This window comes from Halichoeres trimaculatus, unplaced genomic scaffold (genome assembly GCF_033239565.1).
Source record: "Halichoeres trimaculatus isolate MK-OKI-2021-1 unplaced genomic scaffold, fHalTri1.1 fHalTri1_scaffold_21, whole genome shotgun sequence".
NCBI classification, from domain to species: domain Eukaryota; kingdom Metazoa; phylum Chordata; class Actinopteri; order Labriformes; family Labridae; genus Halichoeres; species Halichoeres trimaculatus.
Genome location: NW_027437199.1, coordinates 19,337,850 through 19,356,514, shown reverse-complemented (window position 1 = coordinate 19,356,514; position 18,665 = coordinate 19,337,850). Strand labels below are relative to the sequence as shown.

The following is an 18,665-nucleotide window of genomic DNA, read 5'->3' as shown; positions in this document are numbered from 1 at the left end:
TGCCTTGAAATAAAATGTATTGTTATTTCTAAGCAAAACATAACCTCAGTAAAAGGCACCATAAAGAAAAGTTTAGAGATTGTCCAGCAGTTGAGTTTCAGTATTGCACTACAGTTGGTGCTTCATACCTAAGTGCCTGTTTTCACTATACATATCACAGATACGGGTTAAAAAAGGAAAGATGAGCAGCTACATCAAAGAAGAAGTATCGGGCAGAAAGTAAGATACAGATAGGAGCAGAGACAGACGACCATGCCAAGGGTGGCACTGCTGAAAATCCTCTCCATTAGCCGACTGTCAGCTCTACCTCTGATCACTTCACTAAGAACTGATGGAGAGAGATAATTCTGCAGTGGGGGACGGTGATGGCACTGCTCTGTTCCATCAAGGTTTCTAAATCAATTTTGACGGGCAGATCAGCACCATGCCGACCTCATGTTCCCAATGGAACAAGCGGGAGAAAGTGGAAAACAAGCCTTGGGCAAAGAAGTACAACTCTGCAGTCTGAAGTTCTGTTCCCAGGATACTGATACTTTTACGGACAGGAAATTAATGGGTTTCTTTACGGTGACTGACAAGTTTAATGAAATCTCATCCAATCTCAGTCTCATCTTAACATTATAACGTCTGGTGATTTGACCACATAAATATAGAAAGAGAAGTAAATTAGAAAGATATTTCCATCATCATTGATTTATAAGTCCTATAGTAAAAGGAAAGTTTTGTACCACAAACATTGATATTAGACATGTTGTTTTCAAGCTTTCTTTCCCTATAACTGTAAAATAAAAACACCCAGGGGCTTGAAAAGGAATCATTTTTAGGCTGGAAAGCTTTGTGCTTCAAATGGAAATGTGTTTCAGAACTAAAGGTCGGACTTAAGTACACTCAGGATATTTTTCTGTTATTACAAGGAACAGATTTTTCTCTATCATGAGTCATGCTGCAGTTTTCTGTCCAGTTTTTTAACAACAGGAGAAAATATTTTGTAAAATAAAGAGGTAAAATGTCTTAAAGCCCTTCGATGATACTGTTGTTGAACTGTGACATTTGTGTTTAGTTGTACAACTAAATTTTTAATGGGCAAATTCATAGATTAGAGAAACTTATCACCTGTTTTTTCCTTTACATTCTGTTTTAAATAAATAATACAACAAACAGGTTCTTGTCAGATAATTGCATTGTTGTTGAAGGGATAAGCTCACTTGCTTTTCATCTCTGGAGCTGTGTTATGATAATTATGATGTTAAATCGATGAACTGCATCTCTACGTTATCAATGAAAGTGATTGGTAAAAGTGTTTCTTTTGTTTTCTTTGTTTCCTTTATGCGTGAAACTGTCGTGAATGCTATGCTATGACGTAAGACCATAGACTGTAAAAAAAAATAGACGTAATTTTGCTGGGCTTGAAGTGAGGTCACCACAAAGCTGCTCACCCTGGTGACTGGCTGAAGTCTAGGTCAAAAAATCCGGCTCTCCAGTCATTCCAGATGGGCTGTGGTTAAACTTTAAAAATGAATACTCCACGTAGAAATGTTTCGCACATCTGATTTATGTGGTGATTTAAAGATATCATTTGGCTTCCTTGTTATCAGGTCCTCTTTTTTTCTGAAAAGTTTCATTTTCATTAGTTATAAGAGATTAAAAACAAGGCTTTAGCAATGATGGACAGATTCTGCTCTCGTGTATTTTTTTCGGGGATTGTAAAATATGTCAGGAGGTAGAGTCAAGAAGTGATTAGACTCTAGATAGAGAAAAAAACATTTTTTTTTTTTTTCACCCGGCTCCACTCAGATTCTCCCAGAATCCCTCAATCTCTACTGCGCAGACTCTGGCTGCACAAGTCCACTCTATATACAACCTATGCATACAACAGGTCAAACTGTCAGTTGGTTGCTGGGTGTAACATCTTTCACAAATCCATTTCACATGCTCCAAAAAGAACTCTACCAGCTTTCGTGATGTGGCTGCTGCACCTGTATGCTTAGCTCAGACTTAAAATTATTTTCCACTTTGGTATTTCTTATTCCTTTTTGACATAAAGTGCATATTTATTTTGACTTGTCCGTGAAGCTGCCTTGGTGTTTTTAAAATTAATTTAACGCATACATTAATTTAAATTAAATGTGCCTTTCAAAAGTGCAGTGCTTTTGTTATCTTCCCTTAGGGCAGGTAAGGTCTACTTGTCTTTCACAAAAGGAGAACCAGTGTTGCATTGTTCTTAAAATGGTCAAACTATCAGTACGTACCATTCATGCAGATGTAAAATATCACAGTTTTCTTTTATTTATGATTTTGGGCTCAAAATTCATGTGCACTGCACTTTAATCTGAAGGAAAAAGATGAATGTGCATAAGTAAAAGAGCAGATTATCCGATTTTTTTTTCTACTGCAGAATTCTGGGGTAAAATGCAAAGCCACTTTATTAGCTTTCATGCTCATGCACGCTGACTTACAGCACCGAAACATCTGCATGATTAATGGGATGATTATATAACAGCAAAACTGGGACACAACTAATGCTGACTGTATTACAGAATGAGGCGGACAACAAAAGACTTGATGTCATCAGAGTAAGCTGATCCGCTAAGCTGATTCATCCTAGACCAAAGTCAGTCCCAGGAAAGGTCAGTGGTTCCTGAAAAACCACGAGTGAGGCAGAGAAGACAACGAAAACAGATTTAAGAAGACTAGATTTTAAGCATAGCAAAAATTCACTGACCAGAATATTGGCTTATCTTTTTGCAGGCAGTTTTACTACCTGTAATACATTTTTTTAGGAAGAAATATGCCTTTTGAATTTCCCTCATGTAACCCCATCATGAAGTGTAATTATGAATGAATACAGGCCATAAAGTTTGACTTTTCACCGTTTAATGTTTTACTTTAATGGAGATAGGTCCCTTTTGATTCATGGACACCACAATCACTCAAGCAGAGATAAGCAGCAGTTATAGAGCAGGAGCAGTAATTTTAAGTCTGGACTCCTCACCTTTCACTTTATTATCCCCTCAAACACAAAGCTCTACACTCAGCAAAAATGGACACTGCATTATGTGCATAGCCAAGACCTCATTGATTGATGAACGTTTTAAGCCAGTTTGGCTCAGTATCCATCACTTTCCATCTTTTGTTTTCCTCCGCTATTCTTATTGACAGACATTGTCACTCTAGTGTCACATTTACGATGGGATAGTCATAGGCTGTATGATGAAGCACAGAAGCAAAGCTGTTATCAAACAAGTAGCAGCGATTAGAAGACAGCTTTTGTTTTGGGTTAATTAGAATTTAATCATTTCCAATTCCAATGTGTGGTGTGAAATGAAAAACACAATAATTGAAAGGTAAAAGTTTACTGAAGCTCCACTGTGAGCACCATGTCAGTGTTTGATTCTAACTGACTCTAACACAACAACAGTGATCACTGTCAATGTAGGACGCAATGCTAGCAACAACCTAGCTTAGTCCATAAGGTTTTGTAACTGGACAGTCGCGGGTTCAAGTCCTGGCATGGACCAAGATTGAGGACTGGGCTGATAGGCTGGGGAGGTGTTAGCATAAATTCCTTAGCGCTGCTGAGGGGCCCTTGAGCAAGGCACCATACTCCCTATTTGCTCAGTGTTGTATGTTGCTCTGGCCAAAAGTGTCTGCCAAGATTAAAAAAAAAAAAAAAAAAGTAAATTGTAAAACCTGACCACATGTCAGACCATTTCCCCTCTTGTTCCTGTTGACACTGTGGCTGAAGTTCTAGTATTCTAAGCTAGGAACAACATTACCACACGCCATATCAACACGTCATATCAAATCAGTCTGGAACATTACACCTCGGTCTGTTGACGCTGTAGCAAAAGTGTTAGCACTCCAATCAGTGGTTTCTAAAGCAGGAGTCAGGGCAGCCTGGAGGGTTGAAAATAACTGATAGTGAGGTCACAAAATCCCTACCAAACTCAAAAACGATATTAAATTGGCATTTTCCATCCATTATAACAAGAATAAATCCAATAAATAGAATCATACAAATATATATATATATAGACCCATGCAAACAATACTTCATGTTTTCTACATTATATTGTTGCCACAAGAACCTGAGGTGACTAAGTCAGGATAACAACAGTATCAGTGTCACAGCTCAGTTTAGAAAAAATATGCTCACACCAGGAGTCTAGTTTTCTGCCAGTCAGCTAAAAAAATGTATTTTATGCCCTTTTTTTGTCTGTTTGTGGATTAACTTATTAGTATATTCCCATGGCATGGGGTCACCAGTCTCTGGCATTGCTGTTTTGGGGGTTAAAAAGCTGAAAAGTTTGGGAAACCCTGCTGTAGCCACTTAGCAACATAGAGAATGTAGCCTGCAGAGAAAAGTAGTGCTAAATGAGGTCATCATTATCGCAGGGGTCTAATTCAACTTGTTCAAAATTTCTTTTTTTAATGAAGTTTTAACCTTTTGGTTGAATTAATCACATCTGTAGGCTAAAAGGAACACATAACAATGGAGTTGCTAATGTGGAAGTTGAGGTCAAAAATTGAAAATGGTCCGTAAGTATTTGTGCAAATTGCAAAATGATTATTCTTTGTTGTTTACATTAGCCCTACATTAGCAAACTAGCAAGCTAGCAAGATAGGAACAGAAATACACAAACTGTGTTTACAACTTAGTCTATGCACAAGAGCTTAGTAGAAACTCCAACTCCTCCTTTTGTTTACCTCCTGTGAAACTTCTTTTTCACTTATCAAACATGTGTAGGTACTTTCCATTCCCAATAAAGGACAATATGCATGTGAGTGGTCTACCAAAGACTGTCAAAGTGTCTGCATTTTCTATGGGTTCCAATGACTTTGCAGCTCACAAACTTCCATTCTTTGAAGTTGAAAATGCTTCTCTGACCGTGTTGTTCAACTCAGCCTCTCACTGAACCCAGAACTCACCAGAAACTCTCTCTTGCTCTCGTTTCTTGCCCACATTCACATTTCACTAAAGCTTTCACTGTGAAGTTGCTCAGTCTGAACTTTAAATGCACTCCATTGTTGAGCCCCGGCTGTGGGCTGCGTCAGTAAGAAAATTGAAAACATGGACAACATTCCCTTGGCAAGATTCAGCTGTATTCTCAGGTATGAAAGTATACCAATACCCCCGAGATTGCCTGAGTGTATTCCTATAAGAGTCAATGACGTAATGAGGAAGCTTCAGCATATTCAACTCCTCATTCGTCAATCAAAAAATCAACTTTACTTTCTCCTAACCATTTTTCATAGAGAAATATCTGAGTGTAACATCCTGAAACTCAACATGTTGGATGTTGAACTGACTCAACGCTCAGACACTCTGTCATGAGCTTCTTCCAGAGCAATCAAAGTATCGCCCTGCCGCAGATCCAATTACCCTGACATTGATCTGTAGCTGCATCAAGCTCCTGCACCCCCAGCTGCACAGACAGAAGATCAATGTAGCTGATTGTGTATCTCCAGCATTGTTGACAGGGAGATAGTGGAGGTCGGGAACTTTCAGATGTGAGAACTGAAAGAGTGGAAACGGAGGTGAGAAGACGATGTAGGTTAGGAGCTAACGTTAAAAGAACCTTAAGTCTCAAAAAGGAAAGCAATGAGTCCAACAGGGAGAGAATGAAGCTGACAGGGAGTTACATGAAGCAGCCATCGCACTCAAACACATCAGTCTCTGTGGAAGCTTTCTTAGACAGATAAGTTTTAGGCAACATTTGTTTCTGCTGTGGGAGTTTATCTCATTTTTTAATCTTTTATCCTGTTAGCTGAGTTTTGAAAAATTTTGATAAAGATCTAAACAACCAAACCTGTGTAACACCTCTACAAAGATTTATATTCACTGATTAAGGTTCCCTGAGACTGAGACTAGTAAATTTACTGATCAGAGTGGTGTGACACTCACTGTTGATGTCAGTAACTGGGACCAAGACTCAAAGGAGGTCAGCAAACAAGTAATCTTTTAAGCAATCGGTAGCCCTGTTTCTACCACACGGTGCAGTTCAATTAGTCACAGTACGGAATGCATTTTGTATCATTTCCTTCCTCCCTTTGACTAAAATTCTGACAGGTCCTAGAATTTCTGACCCGTACTGTCCCTCTTTTTGGTACCCTACTGTTGAGGTGCCAGACTAAACCAATTTAACCCCTGAAGGTGAAGCTAGAAACACTGTAGTCCATTGATTGGTCGTGCATGTGGATGTCTTCTATCATTGCTCTTTGTTCACTGTGTCACGTTTTTCTTGTCTTTTGGCTTTAAAAATATGACCTGTATTAAACTGTACTGATCCATACTGGACAGCTTGGTGGAAACCATAGGCTGTAAAAAAAATGGACGTCATCTTGCTGGGCTTAAAGTGAGGTCTCCTCAAAAACTGCTCCGCCTGGTGGCTGGCTGCTGTAAAGGTCAAAAAATCTGTCTTTCCAGTCATTCCAGATGGGCTGTGGCCAAACTTTAAAAAATTAATACACCTGGTAGAAATGTTTCTCACGTCTTATTGTTGTGGGGTTTGAAGACATCATTTGGCTGCCTTGTATTCAAGTCCTCTTTTTCTGAAAAGTTTTGTTTTCAATAATTATTAGAGGTTAGAAATAATTTGTATGTAACGTTTAACGATGATTGACAGCTGCTGTTTTTGTGTATTTTTTCTGAGATTGTAAAATATGGAGTCAAGTAGTGATTAGATTCCCGAAACATTTTCTTTTTTTTTTTTTGTCACTCAACTCCACTGGGATTCTCCCAGAATCCCTCACAGTCCCTATTGCGAAGACTCTGGCTGCACAACTGCTACAATGGCTGTGCCCATGACGGGGGTATTTTGGCTTCAAAACCGTACAATGATAAATGGCGGAGCCACGCTGTTCACTCTATATACAGTTTATGGTGGAAACAGGGCTGGTTGCTCATAATTACTGGTTAATGGGCCCGGGCTAAAAGGGGGAGGAGACAGTCCTTTTTGACTGGAATGGCCAACTGGAGCATTGACTAAAACCAGGCTTGTAATTTTGCTTCAAACCGTCATTGCACATTACCCTGTAGTCCTTTTTGCATGCAAGTATCAACCAGTCTTTACACAAGGGTAGCAGGAAGTGTGAGAGAATATCCAGAAACTTTTTTATCTTTATTTTATATTTTAGGGTTAAAGGACATCACAAATCCCTTCCTCCAAACTATGCACGATATGTCAATTTTTCTGTTAGAAAGCTATAACGTATGTTAATCCATGCAACAATTTGTAATAATCTGTTCTTCAAAGGCAACAAAAGACAGGTAGGCAAAAAAAGCTTTATGCTGATGATTCTTTAAAAATACATATTTGGCCTGAATGGCCAAAATGCAAGACAAAGTTACACAGCAGGAACCTGAGAGGCTGTGATATGTGGTTCAGTGTAAAAAAGGCAGGAATGCCATGGTGGTTGAGCTTCTTCAACAGAGGTATTGATGATTCTTATGAGTCCTCAAAACAATTAAAATAATGGTTTAAATTAAAATTAAAGTCTGAGACATTATGCTCCTAAACACTACATTGCACCCATATTAAGACCCTCAGTGCCTCTGACAACTTTCTTCAAACTTTAGAAATTATATTCCAAGCCCAAGACAACATAATCCAACAATTTGAACAGGACATAAGCTTGCAGGAATTCAGCTCTGCATGTAACATTTGTAAGTTATCTCAATAAATTATCATTGCTGCCAGGAGAACCAACGAGTGAGGCCCACACTCCTCTGCCTTACCTGATGGAAGATCCATGGACTGGGGGATGACAGTAGGATGGATGACAATGAAAAGACATGGAAGATGACTCATGGATGTTGAAATGGAGATGGTTTTGACATGATACTTTGTCCCCTGATGGATAGTATGATAAAAACATAAAGATGTTAACATGAAAATCCATTCAAATGCAGTCACACTTCATCAGCGGGTCAGACAAAACTGGTTTAGCTGTAACAAGATGGGAACAGGTTATCGTCACATGCTCCATGAAAATGGGGGCCTTTCATAATCCACAGCTTCTCAAAAAACAGCGCAGGGGAGGAAAAACTGGAGGACTTTTTGGTGGATTGGGTGCATTTCTATGCACCGTTGCCAATTAAACACAGCGTACAGAGTTAATTTACGTTCTCTAGATTACAGCAAAACAGTAAAAAACCTGAGGGATAAACAGTTAGAAAAATATAAACTTAAACACTCCAATTTAAATTTGATGAGACAATAAAGACAGAACTGTATGAGGATGTCAATGGAATAATGACACAGTAATGACAATGATGATTCATGATGTTGAAAAAAGGAAGCTCATCATTAGTTTATACAGCTGGGAAGCCCCAAGGAGCCAATTAGGACAAAAAAAAAAAAAAAAATCTCATCCATCGACAGCCAAACCAAAAGTCTTCCACTTCCTCGGACAGTCAACAGTTCACTGGACGTACAAACACACGAACAGCCCCTTCCCATCATCCCCTCCCCTGTCCCCAAGTCAACCCTACCTGCTTATTTTTCAGGTCAAGCGAGAGCTCATAGTCGGATGTGGCCGAGTGCAAGCCGGCCCCGTTGCGCTGCACCCTCAAGGGCGACGCCGTGTGATGCAGGCTGGCTCTCCTCCCTGCCCCACCTCCTTTAGCTCCTCCCCCTTCCTCCTCCTCTTCCTCATGTGCAACACTGGCCTGAGCCTCTCCTCCGTCTTGTTTTTTCTGTTCCTCAACAATTTCCTCAGACTTTTTGTTCTCTTGTCCCTCCTCGACTGTCTGGTCCTGTCTGCACGGCAAGTGTTCAGGGGTTTCCTTCGCTGCTTCCTCGATCTGGGCTTCAACTTTGGGCTGAGGCTCAGGTTCAGGTTCAGGTTCAGGCTCAGCTTCAGGTTCCGGTTCAGGCTCTGTATCAGGTTTGGGCTCCGGCTCCGGCTCAGGTGCAGGTTCTGTTTTTGGTTCAGGCTCTGGCTCAGGTTTGGTTTCAGGCTCTGGCTTCGGCTGAGGCTCAGATTTGGGCTGAGGCGGTTGGGGCGGTGGCTGAATCTCTTCCGGCTGTTGCTCCAGCTGCGGCTCCGGTTGTGGTTGTGGTTGTGCCTGGACCTCACTCTGCAGTTCCCCCTCTCCTCCCTTCCCTTCCTCCCCCAAAGACGGTTCTGGAGAAGGGTCATCGCTGCAGAAAGGAGGAGAAAACGCAGAGTGAGGTTGCTGCTGCATCCGTGGTGACCTCTGACCTCTTCTCCAGGCTGCCTCTGTTAGTGGTTAGAAGTTGACCTTCTTTTTTGTCTGATTTCACTCATTATCTGTCTATCTGCTCTGTTCTGTCTGCCTCTCTTCTCTGTCTGGATTCTGCCAGACGATAAAAATTCACAGCACAGAACAGCCGACAAAATCACAGAGCACAAGAGTACAAAAAAGATCAAAAGCTGCCATTTATTACAGTAAAGTCTTGAGGAAAAAAATGTGAGAAAAAAAAAAAGAACAGAAACAAGAAAGTTGACAGCCAATAGTGACACACACTCAACACACACACACAGACATGGGGGACAGTCATGCAGCAAATACAAATATACAAACTTAGACTATCTGTGTGCTTGTAAATGTGTGAATAGGTGCCTGTGTGAAACTCTCAGTGGTGTATTAACAACAAGAGGTATAACGTGACACAGAAGGGAGGAGGGGATCTGTGGAAGTGTCTGTGCATCTGTTTGCTGGGACTGGTTTCAATCCTAAAATTAGCAAAAGAACTTGGAAGAGTTGACTACCTTCTGTTACCCCTCTTAAAAATATCCACACTTTGGGGCACAGATAGACCCACAGATCTTAGGCTGCACTCAATTAAGCTTTCGAGGAGGTGACCCCGGTTTGAATCCAATCTGTGGCCTTTTTCCTGCATGTCACTTCCCACTCTTGCCTATGTTTCCTGATTTTTCACTTTGTACATGCACAGGTTTTTGCGCTTCTGCATCCATCGAAACCAGCGCCCTCTTCAGGAAGAATTCATGCAGCTAATTAGCACGGAGCCTCTTTTACAAATCCTGCACAGCTCAGGTCACTAAAGAGGTCAGAGACTGAGAGGTTGCAGATGTTTCACAGAGGCCGAGTTCGTGATGGCTTTATTTTGCAATTGAATTTAAAATGTTGCTGAAAAGACAACTAAGACATGTAGTTATTACAGAACATGCCATTATAAGGTGACCTCGTGACTTAAATAAAGCACCTATTTGAAGTGTGTTTACTCAACTCTGGTATCCAACCAGCGGCCAGTTTTTGCCTGTTTCTGATGAACTAGTGGTTTGTTCCAAAATGAGAATTTGTCTTCTGGCAAAAGTTTACCTGGATGGCTGTAGTTAAAAAAAATCAAAGGGGTACCAATACCAATTCAGCCTGGCATGGACATAAATGTTTGTACTTAAATTTCAGAAAATTCTGTTTTTGATATAATTGGAGGCATTCAACTTTAGAAAGAAAGAAAGAAAGAAAGAAAGAAAGAAAGAAAGAAAGAAAGAAAGAAAGAAAGAAAGAAAGAAAGAAAGAAAGAAATCAACTCTTGGAAAAATCAAACTGTTTCTAAAAATTATAAAATGAATCATCTGGTAAACATTATTTCTTGGTATTGCCTGGCTTGCTTACTGAAATATGTGGATGAAATACTTCATTCTGATTGGTCAAAATCCTCTAATAACAGTCAATATGTTTCCCTAACATGAGCATGCCAGTGGCAGACTGATCCCATCATGTCAAATCAATCCATGATCTGAGAGTTCAACTTCTGCTTATTCACAAGATATACCACGAGGTGAGGTAAAACCTGTAGCTCCTGTTAGCATCATGTTACTAAACAATGTGACTAAGATGTTCGTTTTTGTTAGCATGCTAATTTGAAATACTGATGCTTATATACTGGATCCTGTCCAGTAATCCAAGCAACAGCAGCGGGGCAGGTGTCTCCTGACAAAGACGCTTGAACCATGAGTGGTGCAGTGCTAAAAGTTGTGATGGTGCATCAATAAACCATCTTTCATCAGTGTTTTTCCCAACATGATTGTATCTTAAAGGGACTGTGAGGAGTTTCTGAGTGATTTTGAAAAAGTCTCCTTTCTAGATATATGCCTGATTGTATTCCACACTTTAAAATGAGATTATCAGCCCCAATATAGGTTATTCCCAAAAGCTACTTTTAAGCTTCCTCATTAGGTCGAGCAGGACCGGACTGATTTCTGGCACATCAAAGTCTCTATGACAACACCACACTGAATAAGTATTGTAGAGAGAAGAGAGATCAGTGTTTTTCTCTGCTGAAAATAATTTCTGTGGTTAATTTTGTAGTGATGGTGGAGCTTAACTGTCGGATAGAAAAAGGACAGAAGAGCAAAAGAAAGATAAACAGGAGAGAGATAGAGCACGAGCTATAGGCTAACACAGGGGTTAATTTGTTCGTGCTAATGTTCATTCCAACCCACAGTCAGCAGTTATTCTGCAGTGGTCTGTTCAAACTTGAGAGTCTATCAATAAAGTGAAGAGTTATGCTACGTTAGCTCGTGCTTGCTAAAATTACATGTTACGGACATGTCTTAGAGCACAGTAGGGCCACATAAAGCAAGCTACCATGCAATACTTTATAGCTACTACTTCTTCTTCTACTAAACTACAGTACAAATGATACATCCGCTCGTCACGTTTAAAAAAACAGCGCTATGTAATTGTCTATCAATATCTCACTCAGGTGTGTTGTTTCTGGTAAAAAGTTGTCTTGAACAAAGAAAGTTTTTTTTTTTAAAAAACAAGATCTGATCTCCATTCATCTCCAAAACAAACACAGGCCTTGTTATGAGTCACGTCTTCACGACAGTGTGTGTGAGACTCCAGACCAGAAGGTGTCACTGCAGTCTAATTAAAACAGATCATCCTCACAGTTGCTGTTATAAGACCTCTACGCTTCACTTCACTTATCAATGACACTGTTAAACTCATAAATTGATCACAAAATGAATAAGGATTCATTATTTGGGCACCATGAGTATACAAGCAATTTTTCTTTATATAATTTTGAATTTTTTGAAATATTTTAGTCTATAAGTTTTGGATCAACTGCAAATGAGCCATGCAGCTAGCATGACTAATACATCTTAACTTACAACAGAAATAAAGTACAACCTGTCATCAGTCAGTGCAGCAGCTTTCTGAATATCCATATTCAGATTTTCCTCAAAGACATTAAAATTCAAACTGGGTTCACTCTAGTTGACAGTCATCGAGATAACAGCTCGGTGTGTTAATACCCAGATTAAGATAATACTTTGTTTTTCCTCTTGTTTGGTGATAAGACCTGAGTCAGTGCATTTAAAACCAGGACACTCCCGTTGCCATTTGTAGAGTGCTGCAGAAATCTGCACAGTGCTCCCCAGAGGAGGTGGAGGCTTCAGAGAGACAACAAACTTATAGTGTAAACAGCAGAAAGCTACGTTTTTGAAGAAGTTTTTTGAGACACACCTTTTGTATGCATTCCAAAACAGTCTCATACAAAAATATAGTAAAAGTGTGTTTCTGTCTATTTATTCTGCTGCCTGTTCTTGCACAGGTCGCTCACGTCTCCCTGTCTTTACACATGACAGCGCGTAAGCCTTGGCAGAAAGTATCTTTAGTGCGGATAGAGCCGGGTCTATAGCTTCGAAAATAGAGCCTGTATGAGTGATGAATAATGAATGAGGAAATAAAGAGTGCTGCTTCGACACTCGCTGAGCTTTTTCTGTGCAAAAAATAGACCTGTGCGAAAAAGCAGATTTCTCTGAGGGAAGACATCAGGTGTAAACTGCCATGCTGTGCCTTTTTTTTGCTTGTTTTAATTCTAAAAAGACTGAACATCATAATATACAGTCCCTAATTATACTGCATATGGATTTTGAGTATGTGTATTCAGAGTTTGTTTGCATCCACACAAAGATAAACTCTGACTGCTCAGACTCCTGTCACTCACTTTCCCTGCATTCCAAATTTTCTCATCTTTTAAAGCTTTCATCTATTTTCTAAATTTCTTGTCATCCTCTTCGTCCACTCACACACACACACACACACACACACACACACACACACACACACACATACACATACACACACGCACGCGCCAAAGTTGTTCTGCCACTCTGTCCTCCACCAGGTAAGGAGATTGAGTGGTTCCAGGTGTCATGGTGACTGACGAGGCGGGGACAAGCCCTGGATGCTGCCTCTCCCCCTCTGCCTCTCATCTTTCTGTACGTCAGTTTGAAGACGGATGAGCTCGCTGGCCTCCACGCGCTCAGACCAGAATGTAATTATGGTTGTGTCATGCTGACGTCTCCAGCTCTCTCTGCTGTGAATGCTAACAGGCTGCTTACTGTAGATGGTCAGGTTTGTCTGTTAAAGGTGTGTTGTTTCCTAATTTTGGCCCTTTTGCAGATTTTACATGTGGAAGTCTTTTCAATAGAAATAATTGTGTATTTTTGCTGCATTGAAGAAAAGTCAATCCCTACTTTAGTGAATATAAATATAGCATGTTGTTACTACATCAAGGTTTGAACCTGCTTCTCTACAACTGCATGTTTAGCTTTTGGGCAGATTTTTTTGCCTGTTATGGAAAAAAAATGAAGCTACTTTAAGACCAACTTAAGCAAATTGAACCATAACTAGAAGACAGATTGATCTGACTGAATATATATATGCATTTAATAACTGTCACAGCTGCCTTTGAGGTGGATTTCAATATAAAGGCTGTACATTCAAATAATTCAATGATGAAACCATAGACTGTTTAATAAGTCAATGCAGTCTGTGACATCACCCATTAGTTTCAGATGCACAGTTTTGAAGCCTATTGTTGACTGTTGCTGAACTCAACCAAGCTTTATGTTCATATGAGTGGAAGAGGCAGTGCTGCCCGGGTCCTGGTGAGAAAAAACATGACCACTTGACCCCCATCCTTCGCCTTCTGCACTGGCTAACCGTTCACCTCCACAATGAATTCTAAATCCTCCTTCACACCCACCACTGACTGCACCGTGCAGCCCCCACCTACCTCACTGGACTCCTCCAACCCACACACTTCAGCCAGAATCCGGTTCAGGCCAACTGCACCATCTGTGCCCGCCCAGGACTCAGTTTAGGACCATGTGCGATAAGGCCTTTGAGGCTGTTGAGGCTGTTGCTCCTTGTCTGTGGAACGCCCTTCCCGACCACCTCAAGGCACCACAGTCAGTGGACCTCTTAAAAAAGGACTGAAACCTTCCTTTTTCCATTGCTTTTCCTGGCTGATCTTATTATTGACTGCTTTTACTGTTGTTATTGTCTTTATCATTGTTTTTGTTTTCTTATGATGGTGCACTTTGACATTTGCCCACAAATATAAAGTGCATTATAAATAAAAAAAATAATAAATAACAAATAAATAAAATCCATGACAACTATTATTATTTAGCCAATGTACAGACAGCTACAGGGTGTTAGCAAGTCAGTCAAGTCAGCCATGCCCTTATATGGGCAAAAAACTCAAAAGTGTGACAAATGGAAAAAAAACACGATAAGGAAAAATAATAAAGAAGCTTTACAATATGTATAGAAGCTAACTTGTATGTTTTTTTTTAAATCAGGATTGTAAACATGTTGTTTTGCCATAAAATGTCCCTTTGTTTTGGAATGGTGTTTGTAATTTCTTGTTTTTCTTCAGTCTTAAGTGGGCTCTCCAAGAACTGCAATTTTTTGCACTTTATCATAGGCTTCCTATTTCTGCTGCTTCATTTTAATGTATTCAACAGCATCATATTACAGATGCACTGATAAAATTTTAACAAGAAGGACAAATTACAATGATTTGTTGCAAATAAATGAATTTTCCTATATTTTCAAAACCCCAGGAAACTGAATGCCATGTGATCAACTCCAACCATTGTAAGAACTATTTGACAATGAAGGTTAAACTGGTTCCATTGGGTATTAGGGTAAATCACTGTTGAAACTCCCCGAGCTGACTGTAGTCATTAAGTATCTATTTTGCTGTGTCGGGGTGATAACCTCTGACTGAAAGACCACCGTCATTATGCAGCAGGTCTCAGGCGTGAACCTGGTCACGGTGGGCCACTTTGGCTTTCATTAACCTTGATCGTAGAGCTTTTTGCTGCATCATCACCGTGGAGGTGTGCTGCAGGAGCAGAGATGAGATATATTGGCCTGATTGACTGTTAGGGTTCAAAGGGTCTATCCTCAGGTAGATCCCAGCCAAAGAGTTGCTGAAAGGGGCATTATGGGAGGAAAAACCGCATCAGCAGAAGTCATAGTCAATGAGATCCCTGAAGTAACTGCTTGCTGATATTGTTTCTTGGCTGAGACATTAATATTTTTTCCATCTAAAACACAAATTTCTTTTATATAAAACTTTTTTTTATTAATTTTTATTTCAACTTCCCCTAAACAAAGAATGTATAAGTTACCATAGAGCTCAAAGAGAATCAATCTGCTCATCAAGCATAACTTAAGGCAGAAAGTGGAGTGAGATAGTTGAAATTAGCATTTTCTTGTACTTACTTTTGAAAAACAACTGAGGATAATGTATGGAAATAAAGTTTAGGATGCACTGATGGAATAAATTAAAAGACTCAGGGAGCAGAGACTGTGTTATTACATTACTTATATCAGGCATCACTGATGCAGTACGCACAAGGAATAAATCTAAAGAATCCATCTATTTCAGATGATTCACTTTGATCTCACTGATGGATTGTAATGTGTAATAAGAAAAATCAAGATTCTAAAATGTGGTATACTCCTGAAGGTGATGTTTTTTTTAGTTTTGGCACCTTTCTCTGCAGATTACAAATTATTTTTATTCCAGTTCACTTAGGATGCCTTCATCCCTGATGGAGCAGGAAAAACACAGTGATTTGCACAATTTCACACACACATTGGTATCAGAAGGTCTCAGGTTTTCTCTAATCATGAGGTCAAACTGAGTTACAGTGGGCAATCACAGATGGTTCACCAATAGGTTTCTGCTTCGTCTCTACTTTATTCTATGACCTAAATGCTTGGTAACCTTCCTGTGAACCAGGGACGTGTCAAAATTCAAAACTATCAGTTGATGTTAAAACAGTAAATGTGAATACTATCACATCCGAAAAAAAAAAAAAAAGAAGATGAAGAAAGAAAAAAATACTTTGGTTTTACTGTTGCCTGGTTGCACTCAACACTTCTGTCAGACATTGGCTGTAGTTAGCATAAAACCTATTTTCTAACCGCATTAAGAACAACAACAAAAATAATGATGGTAACTGAGCTAAATAACAAAAGCAGAAGAATCAATTTGTAACAACGTCAGAAATAGGGCTGTGGTGCTGTGAGATACAAAAACAGAGAAAATTGCAGGGCTGAGTAAAGCTGCGTGATGTCAACATCAATGTGTCATTATATCCTATTCATGGAGCCAAGAGTTGCCACAATAGTGTGATAAGATAATGATAAACTGCTGGGTTCAATGGAAGAAACTTGTTAACCCCAGGTAGCAACAAATCCAAGCAGACAGTGTGACCTTAATGCTGTATTGAAAAAGACTTCAAATGAATAATTGAGACCCTTAATTCTTTTACTGAGTCAGGAAATTATAATACATGCTGTTTCCTTTTCTGTCCATTTACCACATCTTTTTCACAAGTCACACAGGTTTAAGGCACTCCCACACTGGCTTCAAATTAAAAACTTATGATGCTACAATGACTGTTTAAACTCTCTCCATGACTGTCCCAGTGTCACCATGTGTTGAAGTTATCCAACTGTAAACATCATTAAACACTGGTATTTTACAGTACAACTACTGCTGTTCAAACTACTTATATCTTCTTGGCATTCCACTTCAGCTCCCAAAACAGAGCCATATGGGCAAATTGAGAAAAATACAAACAGGCCTAGAACTCACTGACATGCCCTTGTTTACAGATGATTATACAAAACTCAAAGACTGTTATCATCAATACTTAAATTGTGCGCAAATTTTTTGGCGTTTCCTTTGACTAAACTGTAACAGGTCCCCAAATTACCGAGCCGTACCATCCCACTTTTTGTGACCCTTCTGTTGTGATATCAGACAAACTGATCTGACCCCAGAAGGTGGAGCTTCAAACACTGTAGCCTGTTGATTGGTCGACAGAATGGTCACTTCCCATGCAATAGCTCTGATAAAGAACAACACCTGCCATGTTTGAATCTCCAGTCAACTTTGTGAAGATAATTTTCTTTTAGTTTGAAAAATGGCATCACAAAGCAGCGTTCCATGGTCCCGTTTTTCTTCTTTAGTAATTATTAGCGGGGTAGACTGAGTTGCACTGCTAGGCCGTCTGGCTAATACGTAGCTGACATAGCTATCTGCACCCAGCTTACACGCCGCCTGATCTGACCTGTACTAAACTGTAATGAGCCATACCGGACCTCTAGGTGGAAATGAGGCTATAGATGGCTGGAAGATACATGTGCAGGCCGAACCCAGCTTTTGTGCCAAGACACATCCTGTTCCTTTAAAAAGAAACTTCATTGGTTTTTGTGTAGGTTCTTTAGCTTTTGCTGCCACTCTTGGGCAGACTCTCGAAAAAATGGCGTTTTTTTTTTTGTCCTTCTGCTTTGACTTAATTTTTTCTGAAGTTGGACCAAAGCAGAGCTAAACTAGATCAGGTTTTTGATGATTAACAATGGGAAAGAATGAGAAACGTCATCCTGTAATTGTTCGTTACTATTATTGTTTGTTAGCACGATTTAGCATGCTAATGTTCACTAACAAACCTACTCTGCTGATGTGTTGCTGAAATGTACAAGAAATCCATTAAGATAGCTGAAAAAATTGTTATCTTAATAATACTGAATGAGAAGTGCAGTCCATATTTTATGGCAATCAATCCAATGATCATTTTGTGTTTAACTTTCTTTTCCTGTTGATCATGTGCTGTGTGGACAGGGTGGGCGTGGTTTTTGCCATGTGTTATGAATCGATAAGTTTCATTTTCGTTGGATTCATTGTAAGAACAGGGATGATTTGTCGGTGAGTGAGTTTTTTAGTGTTTCAGGAGGGATTCATGCTTCACAGATGAAGGTGAATTTATCTGACTTAATTTTGAGTTTTGTGTGTTTATGTCTCAGGTTTACAACCTATTAGTCTATTTCATCCAACTACGTCTGCTGTGTGTGCGATGAGAGTAAACGTGGTTGTGTCTGCTATACCTGTTCTGCCTTCCCTTCCAGAGGGGGTTTATTGAATGTTTATTGGGTTATAAGAAGTATAGTTTATTAGAATCTAGACATTTATATACCTGACTTAAAAACTAGGAAGTACTTCCTCCTCGTGGTGCTACAGGTGGAGTAAGGAAATCAGGAGTCAGTAAGTTTATCCTTTCAGAATATTTGTACAAAATAAAAAAACAATTCATCCTCTACCTGTTGAGATATTATACACTTGGAATCTTGACAGTGTGGTGAAAGAGGACAGGGCCTTTGGTGAGAATAAAAGCCCAACATAAATTAAACAGTGGCCTGTGGTCTCCTTTGGAATCAAATGCATTCATCTGGGAGCCCTTGTATCAACAGGAGCTGTACGTCTTGGCTGAAAGCCTTTGATTCAGTATCAAGGTCAAACATACATCATCTCCCCCCACACACACACGCACAGACACACACACACACACAT

The 18,665-nt window shown here is 39.7% G+C and overlaps 1 protein-coding gene across 2 annotated transcripts in view; it reads right to left on the bottom strand.

The window, feature by feature from the left end:
* Nucleotides 1–18,665, bottom strand: part of iqsec3a (IQ motif and Sec7 domain ArfGEF 3a) — a 150,252-nt gene that overhangs the window by 62,657 nt on the left and 68,930 nt on the right. For both annotated transcript variants that reach the window (XM_074697863.1, XM_074697864.1), the window contains exon 3: nt 8,495–9,146. In XM_074697863.1, coding sequence (XP_074553964.1) covers nt 8,495–9,146 — 652 coding nt within the window. The remainder of the gene's footprint in view (nt 1–8,494; nt 9,147–18,665) is intronic.